The 22,141-nt window shown below is 39.0% G+C and overlaps 1 protein-coding gene across 1 annotated transcript in view; it reads right to left on the bottom strand.

Moving 5' to 3' along the window:
• LOC149454882 (Fc receptor-like protein 5) overlaps nucleotides 1–22,141 on the bottom strand; it is a 45,723-nt gene that overhangs the window by 6,881 nt on the left and 16,701 nt on the right. The window contains exons 5-8 of the mRNA XM_089687049.1: nucleotides 13,407–13,691; nucleotides 7,771–8,082; nucleotides 4,910–5,011; nucleotides 3,804–3,844 (exon numbers count right to left, since the gene is read on the bottom strand). Of these exons, the coding sequence (XP_089543175.1) occupies nucleotides 3,804–3,844; nucleotides 4,910–5,011; nucleotides 7,771–8,082; nucleotides 13,407–13,691 (740 nt within the window). The remainder of the gene's footprint in view (nucleotides 1–3,803; nucleotides 3,845–4,909; nucleotides 5,012–7,770; nucleotides 8,083–13,406; nucleotides 13,692–22,141) is intronic.

Raw genomic sequence — 22,141 nt, 5'->3', positions numbered from 1 at the left:
GAAAGTAGCCTAAAAAGGAGAGGGTCCTTCCAGCTTGTTATCAGCGCTTAGTTGAAAAGCCTGCATCTCTGATGGTATGGGGGTGCATTTGTGTGCGTGGAATGAGCAGCTAAGCAAGTCTGGAAAGGCACCATTAATGCTGAAAGGTATATCCAGGTTTTAGAGTTGCATATGCTCAGGCAAGAATGGGACAACATTCCTCTTCCTAAATTCCAGCATATGGTCCCTTCAGGTCTCTGGTGTTTACAGAGTGTTTATAAAAGAAGAGGGGGTGCTACACAGTGGTACACATGACCCTGTCCCAACTACTTTGGAATTGGGTTTGTACTTTGACAGCTTTTATTGCCCTGTCCCAACTATTTTGAGATGTGTTGTTGCCATCAGTTTCAAAATTATCTTTTTCTCTTGAAATGGTACATTTTCTCAGTTTAAACATGTTTTCAATTTTCTATTAATAAATAATAATAAAATACGGGTTTATGAAATTTGCATATCATTGCATTCTGTTTTTATGTAGATTTTGCAAAGCATCCCAACTTTTTGAAATTGAGGTTGTACCACAAAGTATAAAAAACAATCTACATCAATCCACGTGAATGGTTTGACTCATCCCTCTAACTGCTACTCTGTCAGGATAGCTTGGTCTGTTAAAGGAAGTTGAAAAATGTTGAATTTACTGGTAGCATCACTGGGTGAAAAGAAAAGGGAAACAAAAGAAAAGGAATGCAACTACCACATCTAAGAACTGGTGGACTGTAATTTAATACATTTTTATTTTTTGGGCTTAGAATCACTTTAGGGGTTCATGTTGACTGGTGTTTGTGTCAAATGCTACAAAGGCATACAGCTACATTCAAAGAAAATGCAGCATTTTACATAGTTACATAATTAGTCTGGCTGAAAAAAAGACAAAAGTCCATCCAGTTCAACCATAAAAAGGCTGTGTTGACCTTTTTTTTATCTGCAGCTCAAACATACCTCAGGAGGACATGTTAGGGGAGATTTACTAAAACTGCACGGTGCAAAGTCGGGTGCATTTCTTCTTAGAAACCAATCAGCTATCAGATTTTATTGTCAAAGCTTAATTGAACAAGCTTAAGTTAGAAGCTGACTGGCCACCATGCACAGCTGCACCAGTTTCTGAGTGCTCCAGTTTTAATAAATATGCAGTGCAATACAAAACAGGTCAAATGCAGGCTCTGAACTTCCATGAGTACTGTTCCTTTAAAGTCAATGGGAATTTACCAACCTTTCTAATTTTGCGTTTGACAAGCAAACCAAATGCATATCAAATGCAGGAAAACAATGTTAGCTGATATAAGCCCTAAGAATAATAAAAATCATAGTAGTATAGTATTTTTTTATTAGAGGTGAACTATAATTTGCTTTAATTTTTAGGTATAAAAACTAACATTATACTATTCACTACTATAAAATCCTTACTGTTTTAAGAAACAACTCTTTATAAAGTAAATAGAAGATGCCCCATTATGTTTAGTATGTACAACAGATATGGGGCTATCTAATAGGAAAGCCTAGCACTCTGTCTTGTCCTGCAGACTGGAAATCTAGATGAGACTGTCTGCAATTGCAGAGGGGGCAGGTGGGAGTGCCCTCTCTTCTCGTCATTTGGGGAGATTTACTAAAACTGGAACACTCAGAATCTGGCCAGCTGTACATGGTAGCCAATCAGCTTCTAAATTCAGCTTGTTCAATTAAGCTTTGACAATAAAACGCGGCAGCAGTTCTAGTAAATCTCCCCCTTTGACTCATTAAAATTCTGCTAATCAGGTCTCAACAGCATGGCGCATGTTGGAGTACCAGACTTGCACTTACCATCTTATTGCCACAAAATGGTATATATGAAATATATATTTTCAGTATGTAATATATACCTTACTAAAAAAATAAAGTTTTAAAAAATGTGGGTTTTTTTGTACATAATGCAAAAATATACGGATACACATTATATATTCCCTTTAAATTGCATTTTATCCATATTTTACTATATAATGTAATATCTTATTGGGGACAGATAAACATTTGTTTCTGAAACTCTAAATTGACCATTGAACATAAAACTCACACTAACTACAATTTGTTCTTAGTATTTTACACGTATTGCCTCTTATTATTCTAAAGTAAAATATATTGGTAAAAATCAAGCATTTCCCACTCTCCCAGGCTTGTTAAAGAGAAAAAAATTACAAACCTGTTTTTAGTATAACTGTGTATACATTGTTATATACAAAAAAATGGGGGAGATTTACTAAGCCTTGGTTCGCATATGTGCGACCGTGCGAGCCGTGTTTTGCACGGACATGAGAGCCCATTCATCTGAAAGGACTCCCTTGCCTCGGGACACGCAGAGAAGTCCCTGCACTTCTTCAGGAAACACAGCCCGCACGGGAACCTCGGTTCCCAGTATGGTTGTGATTTCCAGTACAGGCGGCATGCCATTAGAATTAATGGAGCACCGATCGTCGTATAGGAACTCTGTGCGAGGTCCCAATCATGTGATCACTGATTGGCCAATCAGGATCACATGCAGAGTAGTAAGCAAGATGTCACTTCTGACATCATTGCTTACTATGTGTGAAATCTGTGAATGATCACAGAGGTCACATGGTACAAGGCTATTCACAACAGCCTTGTACCATGTGACAAGCTGTGACCAATCACAGCTCACACAATATTTCTCAATGGCTGCAAGAATGCAGCCAGAGAGAAGGAGAAATGATTGCTTTTACAGCCTTTATGGGTGTAAAAGCAATGTGTAAAAAAAAAAAAAATCTTCATCAGCCCCCACAAGTAATACAGTGTCACCATGGTGACACTGTACTGCTAGGGTGACAGTATGTAAAAAAAAAAGCATAAATAATAATAAAAAACAATAAAATAAAAATGTAAAAAAAATTTATATAAACTAATTTGGGTTTTTTTTTAATCTTTTTAAAAAGATAACTAAATACATTTTGGCCAATATTTATGATGGACTATTATTTATTTGCAAAATTTTATAAGAAAAACACTTTTTTTCATTTATATAGCAAAAAAAACTAAAAATCCCAGTGGTGAATAAATACCACCAAAATAAAGCTTTATCTGTCTCAAAAAAATGCTAAAAAAATCATATGGGTTCAGTGTTGCATGACCGCGGAATTGTTATTCAAAGTGTGATAGCACTGAAAGCTGAAAATTGGCCTGGACAGGAAGGGGGTGAAAGTGTCTGGACTTGAAGTGGTTAATAAAAAATATGGGAGCAGCTATTGCTGACTTTCCTGTAAGCTTTAGTATCACCTTAATATTCTGACCAATGGAATCAATTAACACCCAAACGTTTGTCACGCCTAAATGCATCTAAATGTATGTTCAAACCATGGCTTTAGGTGCGTTTTTTTTTCTTGTCAGGAGCAAAGGCTTCCAGGGTAGGAACAAAAATTTTGTGCATGAGACCTTAAAAGGCTGGTGACTCTCTAGTTTTGTTACTTTTTGAATGAAACACTTTATCTGCATACTTGTCACTGACACTTCCAGGTGGGTTGAATACCTGCTTCCCCGGCTGCATGCGGCATGCTGTAGTTCCTCCCACTGAATTTTATGTCCTGTCGTGATGAGCTGGTGAGTGGAAATATAGTATGTGATGGGAGGAGCGGGTATTCTTACAAAAACCAGGAAGATGGGACCTCTGGAAAGGTAAGTATGGATGCTCCTCTTTTACAGACTGGGCTTACATTACATATGGCCCAGTGGTGTCATGGTCCCTTTCAATGATATAATTGCATAAAATAAATGGTACTCACATTAGATTGTGTCTTAGATTCTGGAACATCTTCTGGTGGATCTGTAAACAAAACAGAACAATAATTCAAACAATCAATACATCCAAGATACACAACAAATATTAAAAAGAGTACTGACCATGAGATTCATTTACTAAAGGCAAGTAGACTGTTACCTTTACAAGAAAAGTTGCACTTTGCAAGGGTGTTGCACATGATATTCTTTGCTAGGTGAATTTTTACTAGCTATCTTTCAGGAACATCTATGCTGATATTTCTGTTCTAGTGATTCCAGGCATGCATGGCTCCCATTGCCAGTGGTTGGTTGGTGGCCTTCAGTAGCAACATGTCAGTTTTCTAGAAAATCTTTGCTTCATTGTTGCTTGGGTGGGCTGGAAGTGGATGCCATGTGGCTGTTCATAGGTGGGAACAGTGATGTGTATACTGTGCACAGCCAGTATACAGTGTAAATTGATTGACAAACCAACAACAGACCTCTCTTGAAAACAGAAGAGTTAGACTTTGTAACAATAGCCTACCTGGCCATGATACCTCCATTGGATGCAATTTTGTTGAGGAACGTCTGTTCTATCACAGTTTATATCAGCACACTAAAGATGATATTTAAAAATTGAATTCTGTGTTTTACTACCAAGGTGGTTTACTTTGCAAGGGAATTTTCCCCAGAGTTGAGTGAATGTTATGAAAGTTCACTTTGCAAAACATCCAGTCATGTACAAGAACTGAATTTTTGCTTGCACATCATTGGACGATGAAAGTCAACAAAGCTGCACCTCATCCATGAAGCTCTAAGGAAAATTACCTTGCAAAGTGCAACTTCCCTTACAAAATGAACAGTCAACAATGATTATTTCATCCCAAAACAAAGCAAGGAGCACTAAACAAGTGAAGCTTCCAGGTTATACCTGACACAGTGACAGCAGTTAATTAATATTAATATTATTACAGGTACTTATATAGCACTGTCAATTTACACAGCGCTTTACATATATATATTTAGGTGTTGAGACATGCAACACTGATATGCATTCCCAATTATAAGAAATGCTAATTTATACCAGTAATATCAAAATTAGTAAACTGGCTTTTGAGAAAATAATCCATACCTTTTTTGCCTGAAATGATCCAGTAGGCCAAGCTGACAATTATAATCAATACAACAATCCCAGCAGCAACTCCTATAGCTATTAACCACAGCAGAGGTTCAGCTGATCATCAAAAAGATAAAACAAAGTCACTACATTTTTTAAATGATATATTACATAGTTATACAGAATTACATAGATATGAAAAAATACGCTATTTCATGAATCAACAAAAAAACTGACTTCTTTTGAATCATGTCAGAAGAAAGGTCTCACCTGACAATTTCGAGTAAGAGACTACCTCCTGCCAGTAGATAATGTGGTCTTGACTACCAATCAGACTCTACAGACAAATGGTGCTAACAGTGGTAGGGGCTTAAAGGGCCAGGGCTAAATAAAACCTTATCTTACTCACTGTATACAAAGCACACATACAGAGCTCAGCATAAATGAGTACACCCCCAACAGATTTGTCATAAAACCTTTACTTTACTTTCAGAATCAACATTTTCTAGGGGACACTATACTACAAAATACTCCCACAAATGTGTGCCATTGATTGCAAACAAGATTTTCTTTTCGTAACAAATAAATTCAAGACCATGTTGCAAAAATTAATACACTCTAGTGAAAGCCTTAGGAGCAAAGCTAAATTTTGTAAATCCTAATTTACAAGAATCCAACTACAGGTGAGTCTAATTATTCATTAAACAGGTGTCCAGCAGATAGTTGATTATAAAAGGGCGTCACTTTACAAAGAAAACTTCTTCCCATTTCATGTTGTCACCAATGGCACCACATGGAAAAGAAATGTCCTGAGAAACAACATAATTTCTTTACACAAGAAAGGTGAAGGCTACAAGAAGATCAGCAAAGCTTTACTTAACAGTCAGAATACTGGAGCAAAAGTGATACAAAAATGTAACAAAGATGGAACTGCAACCATTTCACAGAGACGTCCAGGCCATCCATGGCAGTTAACACCTTGACAGGAGCGTCTTCTGATGAATAGGGTTGAAAAAAATTACCATGCAAGTTCACTGTAGTTAGCTAAAGAAGTAGAAAGCCAAACTGGGGTGATTTTTTCCTGTGACACAATATGACGTACTCTGCAAAGGAATGGCATCCATGGGTGTCATCCACGAAGGAAAACTCTCCTAAAGTCCATGCACAAAAAAGCCCACCTAGAATTTGCTAGGGCTTATACTGAAAAACAAGAAGACTACTGGGACTCTGTACTCTGGAGTAATGAGACCAAGATAAATGTTTTTGGACAAGGGGGGCTTCAAAATTGTATGGCGTTGCAAAGTTGAGGAGTAAAAAGAAAAATTCATGGTGCCTACAGTGAAACATGGTGGTGGCAGTGTCTTTCTGTGGAGCTGCATGAATGCTGCTGGTGTCGGGAAGCTGCATTTCATTGATGGTATAATTAATTCACAGATGTACTGCTCTATACTGAAAGAGAAGATGCTACCATCATGGCATGTCCTTAGTTGTCGTGCACTTTTCCAACATGACAATGATCCAAAACATACATCTAAGGCCACTGTTGCATTTCTAAAGAACAGAGTGAAAGTGATTCAGTTGCCAAGTATGTCTTTTGATCTGAACCCAATCAAATACCTATGGGGAATTCTGAAAAGACAAGTTGAGCAACACTCTCCATCGAGTATCCAGGCTTTCAGAGAGGTCATTCTTGAAGAATGGAAAAAGATAGATGTTGTATTATATAGCCAACTTGTTCATTCCATGCCTAGAAGACTTGGTGTTGTCCTTACAAATCATGGAGGTCATAAAAAATACTAGGTGTAGTAGTTTTTGTTGTGGGGTGTATTCATTTTTGCATCAACTAATTTGAGTAAAACTGAAGATTTTGTATTCTAAGTTATAATGTTAACCTTAATTTCATGTAATGAGCTAAACAAATGTTCTATAAAACTCAGTTTTGTCAAAACGTTCGAAATTGTTTTGTGTTCATTAAGATATTGATTAAAATGTTACTTTTGAAAAGGGGTGTGATAATTTATGCTGAACACTGTATATAACAGTACTTGTACATACACTCTCATGAGTCAATAACGTACAGGCCACTCTATAGAATACATTTAAAAAAATTAGCCCCTCTTGCCAGTACAACCTCCCCCAGCCCAATCTTCCCCCCAGTACAGATCATCCCCCACAGCCCTGACCTCCCGGTACAACCCCTTCCAACCCTCAGTACAGACCCCCCCAATACAGACCCCCCTCCCATCCTAACCCCTCAGTACAGACCTCCCTAGTACAGACCCCCCTCCCAGACTAACCCCTCAGTACAGACTCCTTCAGTACCGACCCCGCCCCCAGCCTAGCCCCTCGGTACAGATGTTTCTCTGTAAAGATCCCCCCATTATAAACCCTTCCCAGTACAGAACCACCTCCCAGCCTAACCTTTCAGTACATACCCCCAGTGCAGACCCTCCTCTCATCCTAGCACCTCAGGACAGACCCCCCCTCAGTCCAGCCTCCCCCCTTTCCCAACTTAACCCCTTAGGTCAGGTCTTCCCTATCAGCCTATCCCCTCAGTATAAACCTCCTCTTTCAGCCTAGCCCCTCAGCACAGCCCCCCTTCCATCTTAGCCCCCCAGTACAAATCCCCTGGCATAAAGGCTACTGTGCAGACATTGAGATTTAAACAGGTGCAACATCCTTGAGCTAGAATATTAGTCAAGGAAGTAGTACTGACCCTGGATAATTTCTAAACAAAGATAGGGCTGTTTTTGGAGACAGGAGGAGTATGGAAGCACATCAGAAGGAGTTTCATGATCTCCTGCATGGTTACATTTACACAGCATTTAGCATACATAACCATAACATGAAAATACGTATGAGATGAAATTACATACTTGTTATTATAATGATCTCAACTTGAGGACTCATTGGTGACAGTAGTAAACGTCCTTTGATCTCTGCTGTGTATTGACAAAAGTATTTGGTAGGAGAGGTGTTATTATTTTTCTTCACATTGATGGTTATTGCTGCTGCTCTTGTCTGCTGTTTGTAGGTATTTACACTGGCCACCTCATCTGTTTCATTAAGAAAGTGGAATATCGCCCTTTCATAACCTTCCCTGATGATGCAGTACAGAGTTACATTGCCTCCATCTTTGATTCTTCCACTAGGAGGATCTGCACTCAACAATGGTGAACGCAAATGATCTGTAATGTAAAAAAGTAATTAAAAAATATATTATTATTATTATCTTGTAAGTTTGCAACTAGGGGACACAGAGAACCAAGTGCAAGAATTATATTGCAGATTCCTTTTAGATCATAACTAGTTGATTTGCACCTAAAGCGTGACACCTCTTCCATTGCTGTCTTTCATTTTAACCCTTTGAGGACCAAGGGACGTATTTGTCCCATGTTTTTAATTGCCTGTATCATCTGATTAAGAACTTAAAATACTTTTTTTTTTTTTGGTTTGAGTCAAAATATTAGTTCTTATCAACAAATGGATCTAGCTTTTTGCCAATTATTTCATGAAATGGCTTAGTTACAGCAACTGAAGTGTATGAACTTAAAAAACAAAAAATTGATTCTTTTGGCGTTCCGTAATCTTATGGTCCTCAAAGGGTTAAAGCTGACGTTTAGCTAAAATATCCCTACAGTTTTTGTCACATCACTTCCCTGTAATGAAGTATGTCTCACGTTGTGCAGGAAGCTGAATTCTGGAGAAATCTTCACTACAGTAATTCCTGTCCTCTGCCTTTCTCTAATCTTCCAGTACTACAATGTAACCATACTTCATTAACACAGCTTGGGGTCTTTAGGCAGAACAGCAGTACACATGGACACAACCCTTCTTCCGTTTCTTCTGTCAAGAAAAGTTCTTTCATTGATAACATTGTATGTTACATAATCTACAACTGGGGAGTACAGGATTCTCTCCCACATTCACAGATGTTGTTACAAGCAGTGTAACCAATGAAAGAGCTTTTCCCAATGTAGGAGGAAGGAGGAGGCATGCGCCCATTGGACCATCTGTACTGCTGTTCTGCTTGAAGACCCAAAGCTGTTAACAACTACAGTGCCAGTTGCTCAGAGACAGGAGAAGGATAGGTATCCCTGTACAGAAGACAGTTTTAAGATTAAGCTGCCTTCACAACATGCAAAATCTTTCATTACAGTGATGTGACTAAAGCTGTGGATTTTTATTTAAGTAAAATGTAGCTTTAAAAACATTTAACATACACCACAAAGCAGCTTATTACCTTTACTAGCTAGTAGGGCCTCACTTTTTCTGGTTTCTGGTTTAAATTCACCTGTCTAGTATGATTGTGTCAGTGGCTAGTAACAACACTGTAGTGATTGATTCTCACCTCCTTTGCCTTTCTGTGATCAGAGAATCAATAGTCTTTCATGACCCTGGCCTGTGTGTGCGACTGATATGGTTTTGACCAACCTCCCCCCACATTCATGTGATCGTTATCAGTTCCTAAGAGTTGCTCATTTGATCATCTCCCTATGAATTTAGACCAACTTATGGGGGAGGTCACAAATGGGGGGTACAGTCGCAGATGGGGGGGCATTGTCCTGCGCGAGTGCATTTTTTTCTGGAGTGCAAAACAACAGTTTAACTAAAGCAGGATAACTCAAGCAGCAGGAAGATACAACAAAGAACTCTACTGCACACTGGAGGGACTGCAAGCAAACACCCTGGGAAACATCTCCTACAAGTCTGATTCCCACTCCTTGTACCTTTTAATATGTCCCCTCTACTCCTCCTTTTCATATTGCTATCCTCTCTTCTCAAAATCTCAACTCTTTGCCCCGCTGCTCCACCCCAAAGCTTATACATATCACCCTCACTTCTACCATCTCCATACTACTGCTCTCATCACCTCCTGCTAATACTTTACTCACCTGCTGACCCAAACACCAGGACTGGAAGGCATGTGCACTCGTATACATCCTGCTCCCATCTTACTTTCCTCAACCTCCTTCTTCTCCTAACCTCTTGGGATATCGCCCCAAACCCTGGTCCTCCAGTATCTCACCCCCACACCAGGCATCCTCCTTCCTCCAGGAATAGCTGCAATCCACTCAATTTAATCTCGATCTCTATGCTCCTAAAAACCACCTTCCCTTTTTCATGTGTACTCTGGAATGCCTGCTCTGTCTGTAATAAGCTCACCTTTGTCCATGACCTTTTTGTCTCCCACTGCCTTAAACTACTAGCAATTACAGAAACCTGGCTTCAAGCATCATATTCTGCTTCTCCTGCAGCACTTTCCTATGGAGGCCTTCTCTGGACTCACTCACCCAGACCCAGTGATCGGAAAGGAGGTGGAGTTGGTTTGCTTCTATCCCCACTGAGCACCTTTTAAGTCTTCCATCACCCTCCCTTTCTATCTTTATCTTCTTTTTGAAAGTCACTGTATTCGGCTGTTTTCTCCCATTTCTCTGAGGATTGCAGTGATCTACCGGCCTTCTGGACCAATGTCGTACTTTCTTGATGACTTCCCTGCTTGGCTACCCTACTTTCTTACCTCTGAAATACCCACTATCATTCTCGGAGATTTTAACATCCCCATTAATGTGAACAACCCGGCTACATCCCAACTCTTCATCCTAACCTCATATTTTGCCTTAACACAATGGATACACTCCTCCACTCACTCTGATGGGAATACATTAGACCTTGTGTTCTTCCATCTTTGTATTCCCTACAACCTCACAAACGCCCCCTTTCCTCTCTCTCATCACACTCTCATCACCTTCACAGTGTCCTCGTCTCCATACACTTATCCCTCCAAGCAGCAAACAATTACCCGCAGAAACTTTCACAACTTTAACCTTTCTTTTTTCCACTCTGCAACTGACCACCTCTATGATAGAATCTCTCCCCTGTCCTGCCCACTGCTGTCTACAACAGTTCACTTTCATCCACACTAGACTCACTTGCTCCTCTAACTACATGAAGTATCAGGCCCTGACCATTACAACCTTGGCAGACTGACGACACCAGAAATCTTAAGCGACATAGTCTTGCACTGGAGCGATTGTGGCACAAAAACAAATCTCAGCAAGCATTCAACCTATATAAATCTGCTTTCTTAACATACATTTCCTCCCTCCATACTGCCAAACAAGCCTACTTTGTCATTCTTATTAATACTGTGTCATCCAGTCCTCGTTGTCTCTTCTCTACTTTTAACTTTCTACTTTCTCCACCTCCACCTCCAGTCAGTAACTCACTCACTGCTTACGAGATTGCAAATAATTTCAAAAACAAGATTGATGCAATTTGTAGGGGCATCTCTGCTGCACAGACATCTATCCCACTTAGCATACCTTGTACTAAACCTCCCTCAACACTTTCCTCTTTTGACCTTGCTAATACTGAAGTTTTCTCAGAAGCCCGTCTCACCACTTGCCCCCTTGATCCTGTCCCCTCTCAACTACTTCGGTCACCCTCTTCTTCTCTCCTATGCTCCCTCTCTCACATCATCAATCTCTCCCTCTCTAACAGTGCCTTCCCTACCCCTCTAAAGCATGCACACATCACTCCCATACTTAAAAAGCCTTTGCTGGACCCCACCAACCTGAACAACTTAAGACCCATCTCCATGCTCCCGTTTACCTCTAAACTCTTAGAACTCTCAGTCTACAATCGCCTGAGCTACCTCACTGACAACAACCTTCTTGACCCTTTACAGTCTGGCTTTCGCTCACTACACTCCACTGAAACCGCCCTACTAAAACTCACTAATGATTTACAAACTGCTAAAACTAATGGCCACTACTCCATACTCTTACTACTTGACCTCTCTGTGGCTTTTGACACTGTTGACCATCCCAGCCTCTAAGACTTTGCTCTCTCTTGATTCTCCTCCTACCTATTGCAGCACTTCTTCAGCATTACCTATAACTTTGTCTCCTCCTTTCCTCTTCCTCTTTCTGTAGGGGTCCCTCAAGGTTCTGTCCTTGGACCCCTTCTCTTCTCCATCTACACCTGCTCCCTTGGTCACTTGATAAATTCCCATGGCTTTAAGTACCATCTCTATGCTGATGACACACAAATCTATCTTTCTACTCCTCACCTCACCCCTTAAGTCTCCTCTCGCATTACTAACCTACTAAGTGACATATCGGCATGGATGTCACTCCACTTCCTCAAACTAAATCTTTCCAAATCGGAGCTCACTATTCCCTCCAGCCTATGCCCCCTCCCCTGACTTCTCCATCAAGATCAATAATACAACAATCAGTCCCTCCCCTCATGCCAGGGTACTAGGTGTAATCCTAGACTCCCATCTATCCTTTGAACCCCACATCCAATCACTGTCCAAATAATGTAGACTTCATCTCCGCAACATCTCCAAGATACCGTGTTCTTAATGACCACTAAGCAACTTATTCACTCCCTTGTTATCTCTCGCCTTGACTATTGTAACTCCCTCCTCATTGGCCTACCTAATCGCAGGCTATCCCTTTTAAGTCTATCATGAATGCTGCTGCCTGACCCATCCACCTTACTAACTGTTCATATCTGCCATCCCTCTCTGCCAGTCTCTCCACTGGCTTCCCATTGCCCAACAAATAAAATTCAAAACATTAACAATAACGTATAAAGCCAATTGTAACTCTGCCCCAAATTACATCACCAATCTTGTCTCCAAATATCACGCAAACCATCCTCTCTGCTCCTCGCACGACCTCCTGCTCTCTAGCTTCCTTGTCTCTCTCTTCAGGGAAGCCTATACTGCCTTCAGCTAATAATGGAATCTTCTATTCCTCCTGCAAGTCCATCCCCCAGAGTTATTACCTTTTGTACCACCAGTCCCTCCCTCTTAGATTGAAAGCTCCAAGGTGCAGGGTCCTCCTAACCCTCTTGTATTGAGCTGTAACATTGCTGTAATGCTCACTCTATATTGTAAAGCGTTGAGCAAACTGTTGGCACTATATAAATCCTGTATAATAAGAATAATTTGCCAGTTTGTTTGATTTATTAACTTGTAAGTTACGTTAATAGGCACAAAAAGAGAAAAAAATGGAGTAATCAAGGATGACCGGCTGGAACTAACATAACGAAAGAAAAGTTAGTTTAGGCAAATTTTGGAATTAGCTTGTTTTTATTTGGTTTGATTCATTTTTTAATATTTAATTTTTATACATTCTTGTCTCTTAAAAATTTGATAAATTAAAGAATTAACCATATTTTAGTACACTTTAGTTTCCATTTTTCTCAGTGGGGTCTTCTTTTAGGATGATTTTGATTACAGATTGAATACTGTGTCACAAAATGAGCTACTGAAAAAATGTGCCAATCAGTTGGCCAAAATTTTACCATCAAACCTGAAGATCTTGCAGGTGAAAAAAAGGGAAATCTCCAATACAAAAACAGAGGATCCCCTGATATATACTGTATGTCCCCTGTTTTCTTTAGCAGGTAAAACAATTCTGGCAAAGCTTTTTATACACATTGGATATGTATATGTTAGGATACCCAGTCGTTTTGCTTACGTTTTAATTCTTACCAATAACATAAATCTCTCTTGCATCACTTTGAGTGGATGGGATTTCTCTGTTGGTGTTTGGGCTCCAGTACATACATGTATATTCAGCCTGATCATTTTTGGTGATGTTGTACAATGACAATGACCCTCTGCTGGATGATGGCCCTCTGATTTCTCCTTCTTTGTAGAAACGATACATGGTTACAGGAACTAGAGAAGGAGCCACGCACCTCATAGTTACATTTTCTCCCTTTATGAACGTGGCATAGGAAGGCACAAACGTTAACTGTGGAGCACTAGACAATGCTGAAAGAAAGATTTCAGATTAAAAACAGCATGTTACAAAATAATAAATCTTAAGAGAGTCTAACATGGACAATGAAGTAAGGAATAGCAATCTACCAGCTTTGACCTGTTCATACAAAATAGACAACCAATGACTTCATGTTCTGACTTATAGTACATTGCCTATTACTCTCATTAAAGTATTGCTCAAGCTGAAACTAGGAATGAGGTTCAAATCTCAGGAAGCTGCAGGGCTATTCACAAAGTGGTGCATGCACAGTGGGGAGTTGACAGTGGTTCCTCCAGAAGCCACAGTAGGCTCCAACATCTAAGATGGTCTTGTCGGGAACCCAGTTGTGAAAAGACAGCACTGGACCCCAGGCAGTTGTAGGTATCTGATGTTAAAGAAGCAAACTGAAGTTCCTCTTTATATATGATTTGTTACCCTTGTTCCCATGTTCTCTGTATCAAATGAAGTCATGTCACTACCTTTGCTGGCTATACAGTCTAAAACACTTTTCTCTTTATTAACCACTTGCCCTCCAGAAGATTTACCCCCCTTCCTGACCAGGCCATTCTTCGCGATACAGCGCTGCATTACTTTAACTGACAATTGCGCGGTCAGGCAATGCTGCACCCAAATGAAATTTACACCCTTTTTTCCCACAACGCTTTCTTTTGGTGGTATTTGATCACCTGCGCGTTTTTAGTTTTTTTCGCTATAAACAAATAAGACCAACAATTTTGAGAAAAAAACAATATTTTTGACTTTTTGCTAATAAACATGTCCAGTAAAAAAATTTTAAAAATCAAATTTGGTCATAAATTTAGGCCAAAATGTATTCTGCTACATGTCTTTGCAATTTGATCACCTGTGCGTTTTAGTTTTTTTGCGCTATAAACAAAAAAAGACCTACAATTTTGAGAAAAAAAGCAATATTTTTGACTTTTTGCTATTAAACATGTCCAGTAAAAAAATGTAAAAAATCTAATTTGGTCATAAATTTAGGCCAAAATGTATTCTGCTACATGTATTTGCAATTTGATCACCTGTGCGTTTTTAGTTTTTTGCGCTATAAACAAAAAAACCTACAATTTTGAGAAAAAAAGCAATATTTTTGACTTTTTGCTATTAGACATGTCCAGTAAAAAAATTAAAAAAATCAAATGTGGTCATAAATTTAGGCCAAAATGTATTCTGCTACATGTGTTTGCAATTTGATCACTTGTGCATTTTTAGTTTTTTTCGCTGTAAACAAATAAGGCCAACAATTTTGAGAAAAAAGCAATATTTTTGACTTTTTGCTAATAAACGTGTCCAGTAAAAAAATGTAAAAAATCAAATTTGGTCATAAATTTAGGCCAAAATGTATTCTGCTACATGTCTTTGCAATTTGATCACCTGTGCGGTTTTAGTTTTTTTGTGCTATAAACAAAAAAAGACCTACAATTTTGAGAAAAAAGCAATATTTTTGACTTTTTGCTAATAAACATGTCCAGTAAAAAAATTTAAAAAATCAAATTTGGTCATAAATTTAGGCCAAAATGTATTCTGCTACATGTATTTGCAATTTGATAACCTGTGCGTTTTTATTTTTTTGCGCTATAAACAAAAAAACCTACAATTTTGAGAAAAAAGCAATATTTTTGACTGTTTGCTATTAAACATGTCCAGCAAAAAAATTTAAAAAGCAAATTTGGTCATGAATTTAGGCCAAAATGTATTCTGCTACATGTCTTTGTAATTTGATCACCTGTGCATTTTTAGTTTTTTTCGCTATAAACAAATAAGGCCAACAATTTTGAGAAAAAAGCAATATTTTTGACTTTTTGCTAATAAACGTGTCCAGTAAAAAAATTTAAAAAATCAAATGTGGTCATAAATTTAGGCCAAAATGTATTCTGCTACATGTGTTTGCAATTTGATCACTTGTGCATTTTTAGTTTTTTTCGCTGTAAACAAATAAGGCCAACAATTTTGAGAAAAAAGCAATATTTTTGACTTTTTGCTAATAAACGTGTCCAGTAAAAAAATGTAAAAAATCAAATTTGGTCATAAATTTAGGCCAAAATGTATTCTGCTACATGTCTTTGCAATTTGATCACCTGTGCGTTTTAGTTTTTTTGCGCTATAAACAAAAAAAGACCTACAATTTTGAGAAAAAAAGCAATATTTTTGACTTTTTGCTATTAAACATGTCCAGTAAAAAAATGTAAAAAATCTAATTTGGTCATAAATTTAGGCCAAAATGTATTCTGCTACATGTATTTGCAATTTGATCACCTGTGCGTTTTTAGTTTTTTGCGCTATAAACAAAAAAACCTACAATTTTGAGAAAAAAAGCAATATTTTTGACTTTTTGCTATTAGACATGTCCAGTAAAAAAATTAAAAAAATCAAATGTGGTCATAAATTTAGGCCAAAATGTATTCTGCTACATGTGTTTGCAATTTGATCACTTGTGCATTTTTAGTTTTTTTCGCTGTAAACAAATAAGGCCAACAATTTTGAGAAAAAAGCAATATTTTTGACTTTTTGCTAATAAACGTGTCCAGTAAAAAAATGTAAAAAATCAAATTTGGTCATAAATTTAGGCCAAAATGTATTCTGCTACATGTCTTTGCAATTTGATCACCTGTGCGGTTTTAGTTTTTTTGTGCTATAAACAAAAAAAAACCTACAATTTTGAGAAAAAAGCAATATTTTTGACTGTTTGCTATTAAACATGTCCAGCAAAAAAATTTAAAAAGCAAATTTGGTCATGAATTTAGGCCAAAATGTATTCTGCTACATGTCTTTGTAATTTGATCACCTGTGCATTTTTAGTTTTTTTCGCTATAAACAAATAAGGCCAACAATTTTGAGAAAAAAGCAATATTTTTGACTTTTTGCTAATAAACGTGTCCAGTAAAAAAATTTAAAAAATCAAATGTGGTCATAAATTTAGGCCAAAATGTATTCTGCTACATGTGTTTGCAATTTGATCACTTGTGCATTTTTAGTTTTTTTCGCTGTAAACAAATAAGGCCAACAATTTTGAGAAAAAAGCAATATTTTTGACTTTTTGCTAATAAACGTGTCCAGTAAAAAAATGTAAAAAATCAAATTTGGTCATAAATTTAGGCCAAAATGTATTCTGCTACATGTCTTTGCAATTTGATCACCTGTGCGGTTTTAGTTTTTTTGTGCTATAAACAAAAAAACCTACAATTTTGAGAAAAAAGCAATATTTTTGACTGTTTGCTATTAAACATGTCCAGCAAAAAAATTTAAAAAATCAAATTTGGTCATGAATTTAGGCCAAAATGTATTCTGCTACATGTCTTTGTAATTTGATCACTTGTGCATTTTTAGTTTTTTTCACTATAAACAAATAAGGCCAACAATTTTGAGAAAAAAGCAATATTTTTGACTTTTTGCTAATAAACGTGTCCAGTAAAAAAATTTAAAAAATCAAATTTGGTCATAAATTTAGGCCAAAATGTATTCTGCTACATGTCTTTGCAATTTGATCACCTCTGCGGTTTTAGTTTTTTTGTGCTATAAACAAAAAAAGACCTACAATTTTGAGAAAAAAGCAATATTTTTGACTTTTTGCTAATAAACATGTCCAGTAAAAAAATTTAAAAAATCTAATTTGGTCATAAATTTAGGCCAAAATGTATTCTGCTACATGTATTTGCAATTTGATAACCTGTGCGTTTTTATTTTTTTGCGCTATAAACAAAAAAACCTACAATTTTGAGAAAAAAGCAATATTTTTGACTTTTTGCTATTAAACATGTCCAGCAAAAAAATTAAAAAAATCAAATTTGGTCATGAATTTAGGCCAAAATGTATTCTGCTACATGTCTTTGTAATTTGATCACCTGTGCATTTTTAGTTTTTTTTCACTATAAACAATTAAGGCCAACAATTTTGAGAAAAAAGTAATATTTTTGACTATTTGCTAATAAACATGTCCAGTAAAAAAATTTAAAAAATCAAATTTGGTCATAAATTTAGGCCAAAATGTATTCTGCTACATGTCTTTGCAATTTGATCACCTGTGCGTTTTTATTTTTTTGCGCTATAAACAAAAAAACCTACAATTTTGAGAAAAAAGCAATATTTTTGACTTTTTGCTATTAAACATGTCCAGTAAAAAAATTTAAAAAATCAAATTTGGTCATAACTTTAGGCCAAAATGTATTCTGCTACATGTATTTTCTAAAAGAAATCCCAATACGTGTGAACTAATTGGTTTACGTGAAGGTTATAGCGTCTACAAATGGCGGTACATATACTGGAATTTTTTTATTTTTATTTTTACATTAGTAATGTCAGCGATCAGCGACTGCGGTGGGCATTCTGACACTTGGGGGGGGGGGGACTGACTAACTATCACTGACATCCCCAGTGACACTAATAAAGTGATCAGTGCTAATAAAAAGCACTGACACTGTACTAAGGACAATGGGCAGGAAAGGCAGCACAGTGGCTAAATGGTTAGCATTTCCACCTGGCAGTACTAGGGTCGCTGGTTCGAATCGCAACCACAGCACCACCTGCCTGGAGTTTGCATGTTCTCCCTGTGCTTGTGTGGGTTTCCTCTGCGTACTCTGGTTTCCTCCCACACTCCAAAGACATGCTGGTAGGTTAATTGGCTCCTGTCTAAATTATCCCTAGTATGTGTATGTATGAATGCAAGTTAGGGACCTTAGACTGTACACCCCTTGAGGGTTAGGGACTGATGTGAATGTACAATATATGTAAAGCGCTGTGTAAATTGACAGCGCTATGTAAGTACCTGAAATAAGTAACTCTGGGGTGATCAAAGGGTTAACTGTGTGCTGTGCTGTGTTGTGTTTTACTGTGTCAGCACATTGCTTTGTACAAAGCAGTGTGATGGAGCTGTCAGGGGAGTGATCTGTATTGTTTACATACAGGTTTCTCACCCGTCAGTGATACTCGGCGATCACCGGGTGCTAGCAGGGACCCGGTGATCGACAGCTGAGGCCGCCAATGGTGGTGTTCCCAACCCAGAAATGCCAAATCGCGTATATATTTTTGCTACAGGGCGGCAGGAAAGTGGTTAATGAAACATAGACATAGTTTCTTTTCTTTTTAAAAATGTCTACATGTTTATAATTTCTGCAGACACTCTCTTCAGCAGTGTTGCTTTGACAAAGCATCATTGACTGGGTCTGGAAAATGTAACGTGGTTAATAGACTTTTCTTTTCTATGTCCATGTTTGTTGAATTCTCACAGTTCAGTAGTCCATGCTATATGATCTTTCAGCCTTTAGATTTTCTTAACTTTCCATTCTGACTTAAAACGTTTGCATGTTCAGTAAATAAACTGTTTCCTTTTTAAAGGGAAGAAGATAGCGCCAGATGTCTTCCAGTAATTTAATAGTAAAGAAGGGGCTATTTCCTTCTCAAGCACCTCAATGACCACATTCATCTCCTAATATACAGTGCACTGCTGTATCTCCAAATTCAATACATGTTGCTCTAAGCCTCTCCCTTTTTAAATAGATTACCTACAAATGTGCAGTTGAAAAAAGTAACACCACAGGGTCACATATAAAAGAAGACCAGCCCTTTAAAAGAGGCCCAGCTATATATAGCTTTTTGGCAGCCCATGTTTTGAAAAGTCACCTCTGCTCCCTGGCTGCTGTAGGTATTCCATACTTGTAGGTGTGTGCAGGGGCGAACTGACCATTTGGAAACTCGGGCACTGCACGAGGGCCCGGGGTCCGAAGGGGGCCCCATGAGATGCCCCTGGTACCTTTTTCATAGGCTTTTTTGACTTTGGGCAAGGACACAGGGGCCCCATGATCCCCTTTTGCCCGGGGGCCCCATGAGTTGTCAGTCCGCCCCTGGGTGCGAGAATACCTTCTGCTCCTGTCGCACACAATGGTTCCTCCCATCCGCTTGTACACCACTACAGGACATATGAGGTGGTGGGAGAAGCCACTACATGCAGTGGAGGAACAGATATTCAACCTCAAAAGGTTAAATACCTGCAGTGGCCTGGAGGCCGCTAACTACCTGCCGACCGCAGATAGCCGAATGACGGCTGCACTGCGGCCGGCCAGTTCTGAGTGGACGTCATATGACGTCCTCCCAGAACGCGCTCTCCTGCGCGCCCCAGGGGGCGTGCACCCGGCGATCTCCGTGATCGCTGTGTCCTACGGACACAGCTGATCATGTGATGTGGTAAAAGGCCAATCACAGCGGCCTTTTACCACGGGATCAGCGGTGTCCAATGACACGCTGATCACAGGGAAATGCAAGTGCCGGTTCTCGGCTGCACTTTCCTCACGCTGTCAGATCGTGAGGAAAGTACTGCCGAGAACCGGCAGTTGTCACAGCGGGGATCGGCACCGATCATCAGGGCATTGATGATCGGTGCCCAGCAGTGACACCCGCAAGTTCCGCCCAGCAGTGCGCCCACTAGCTCCGCCCACCCGTGCCCAGCAGTGCACCCAGCAGTGCCCCCACCTGTGCCCAGCAGTGCACCCACCTGTGCCACTCTGCAGTGCCACCTACCTGTGCCCAGAAGTGCCACCTACATGTGCCCAGCAGTGCCACCCACCTGTGCCCACCCACCTGTGCCCACCAGTGCCACCCACCTGTGCCCACCCACCAGTGCTGCCCACCAGTGCCACCCACCAGTGCAGCCCAGCAGTGCTGCCAGTCAGTGCCACCAGTCAGTGCCCAGGGGTTGTGCCAGTCAGTGCCCAGAAGTGATGCCAGTCAGTGCCGTCTATCAGTACCCATAATCAGTGTCACCTATCAGTGCCGCCTATCAGTGCTGCATATCAGTGCCGCCTATCCGTGACCCCTAATTAGTGCTGTCTATCAGTGCCGCCTATCCGTGCCACCTCATTAGTACTGCCTATCAGTGCCCTTTAGTGCTGCCTATCAGTGCCCATCAGTGCCGCCTATCAGTGCCCATCAGTGCTGCCTCATCAACGCACATCAGTGAAGGAGAAAAAATACCTGTTTGAAAAATTTTATAAAAGAAACAAATAAACTTTTTTTTTTTTTCAAATTTTTTGCACTTTTTTTATTTATAGCGCAAAAAGTAAAGCGCCCAGTGGTGATTAAATACCACCAAAAGAAAGCTCTATTTGTGAGAAAAAAATGATCAAAATTTCATATGGGTACAATCTTGCATGACCGCGCAATTGTCAATCAAAGTGTGACAGTGCTGAAAGCTGAAAATTGGCCTGGTAAGGAAGGGGGTATAAGTGCCTGGTAGGCAAGTGGTTAAGCAGAGGCATTTCAAGACATGAGCCACCTGAAGGTAGGTATAGATGGACCTATTTTACAGAGCTTGCCTTCTTTTAAGTGATTATACATGTGCGGTTTGTTTCAAATCAAATTTCAGACACATTTTTCTGTTATTCGAAGATTCGGATGTATCAGAATTCTGAATTACAAAAATAATGAATTTAAATGAATCCGAAATAATGAAGCGAAATTTGGCCAAAATTAGATTTGCAAACAAAATTATTATTATTATTATACAGGATTTATATAGTGCCAACAGTTTGCTCAGCGCTTTACAATATAACGGGAGACAATACAGCAACAATACAGTTGAATACAAGAGGGATAGGAGGGCCTGATCCTTGGAGCTTACAATCTAAGAGGGAGGGGATGGTGGTACAAAAGGTAATAACTGTGGGGGATGGACTGATGGGAGAAATAAAAGATTTGGTTATTAGCTAAAGGCAGGATAGGCTTCCCTGAAGAGATAGGTTTTCAGAGATCACCTAAAAGTGAGCAGAGTAGGCAATAGTCTGATAGATTGAGGTAGAGAGTTCCAAAGGATGCGGGAGGCTCTGGAGAAGTCCTGGAGAAGAGCATGGGAGGAGGAGACAAGTTTTAAGTGGAGCTCCACCCACAACGGGAAGTTCCACTTTAAGGACTGGTTCCCGCTCCCCGTTAAGAAGTTAAGAATTGGCACCTTTGGGGAGTGGGGGGGGGGACGGGTACCTGAAATTGACAGGTATCTGCTCCCACTTCCGCTGCGATCATATGGCTAGCCTTATTCAAATTCAAAACAGTTTTGACTGATTTTGAAAAGATTTAATTAGAAATTAGATTTTTTATTTTCCCCTGATTTAAGCTGGCCATACACATGTAGATATTTGGCCGAGAATATTCGTAAGAAATTTCTTTGCACAATGAATGGAAAAATGTCGTTCGAAAATTGTCCTTTGCTTTTAACATTTGATTTTAAAGTTTTTCTTCCTGCCCCTTTGAATTTTCCCATCACTGCTGTCGAAAACAAACATCGATTTGACTCCACTAATGATTAGAAAATAAACAAATATTCCTGAAATGAAAATTCTCATCCAAAAATCTATTCATGTATGGCCAGCTTAACGATTAGAAAATCTAATGAATATTCTTGAAACTAATATTCTCAGCTGAAAATCTACATGTGTATGGCCAGCCTTAAGCTGGCCAT

The sequence above is a fragment of the Staurois parvus genome, unplaced genomic scaffold (genome assembly GCF_062004578.1).
Source record: "Staurois parvus isolate SC_StPar_1 unplaced genomic scaffold, SC_StPar_1.0 ptg000415l, whole genome shotgun sequence".
NCBI classification, from domain to species: domain Eukaryota; kingdom Metazoa; phylum Chordata; class Amphibia; order Anura; family Ranidae; genus Staurois; species Staurois parvus.
The sequence above is the reverse complement of the archived record's forward strand: the minus strand, read 5'-3'. Positions and strand labels throughout refer to the sequence as shown.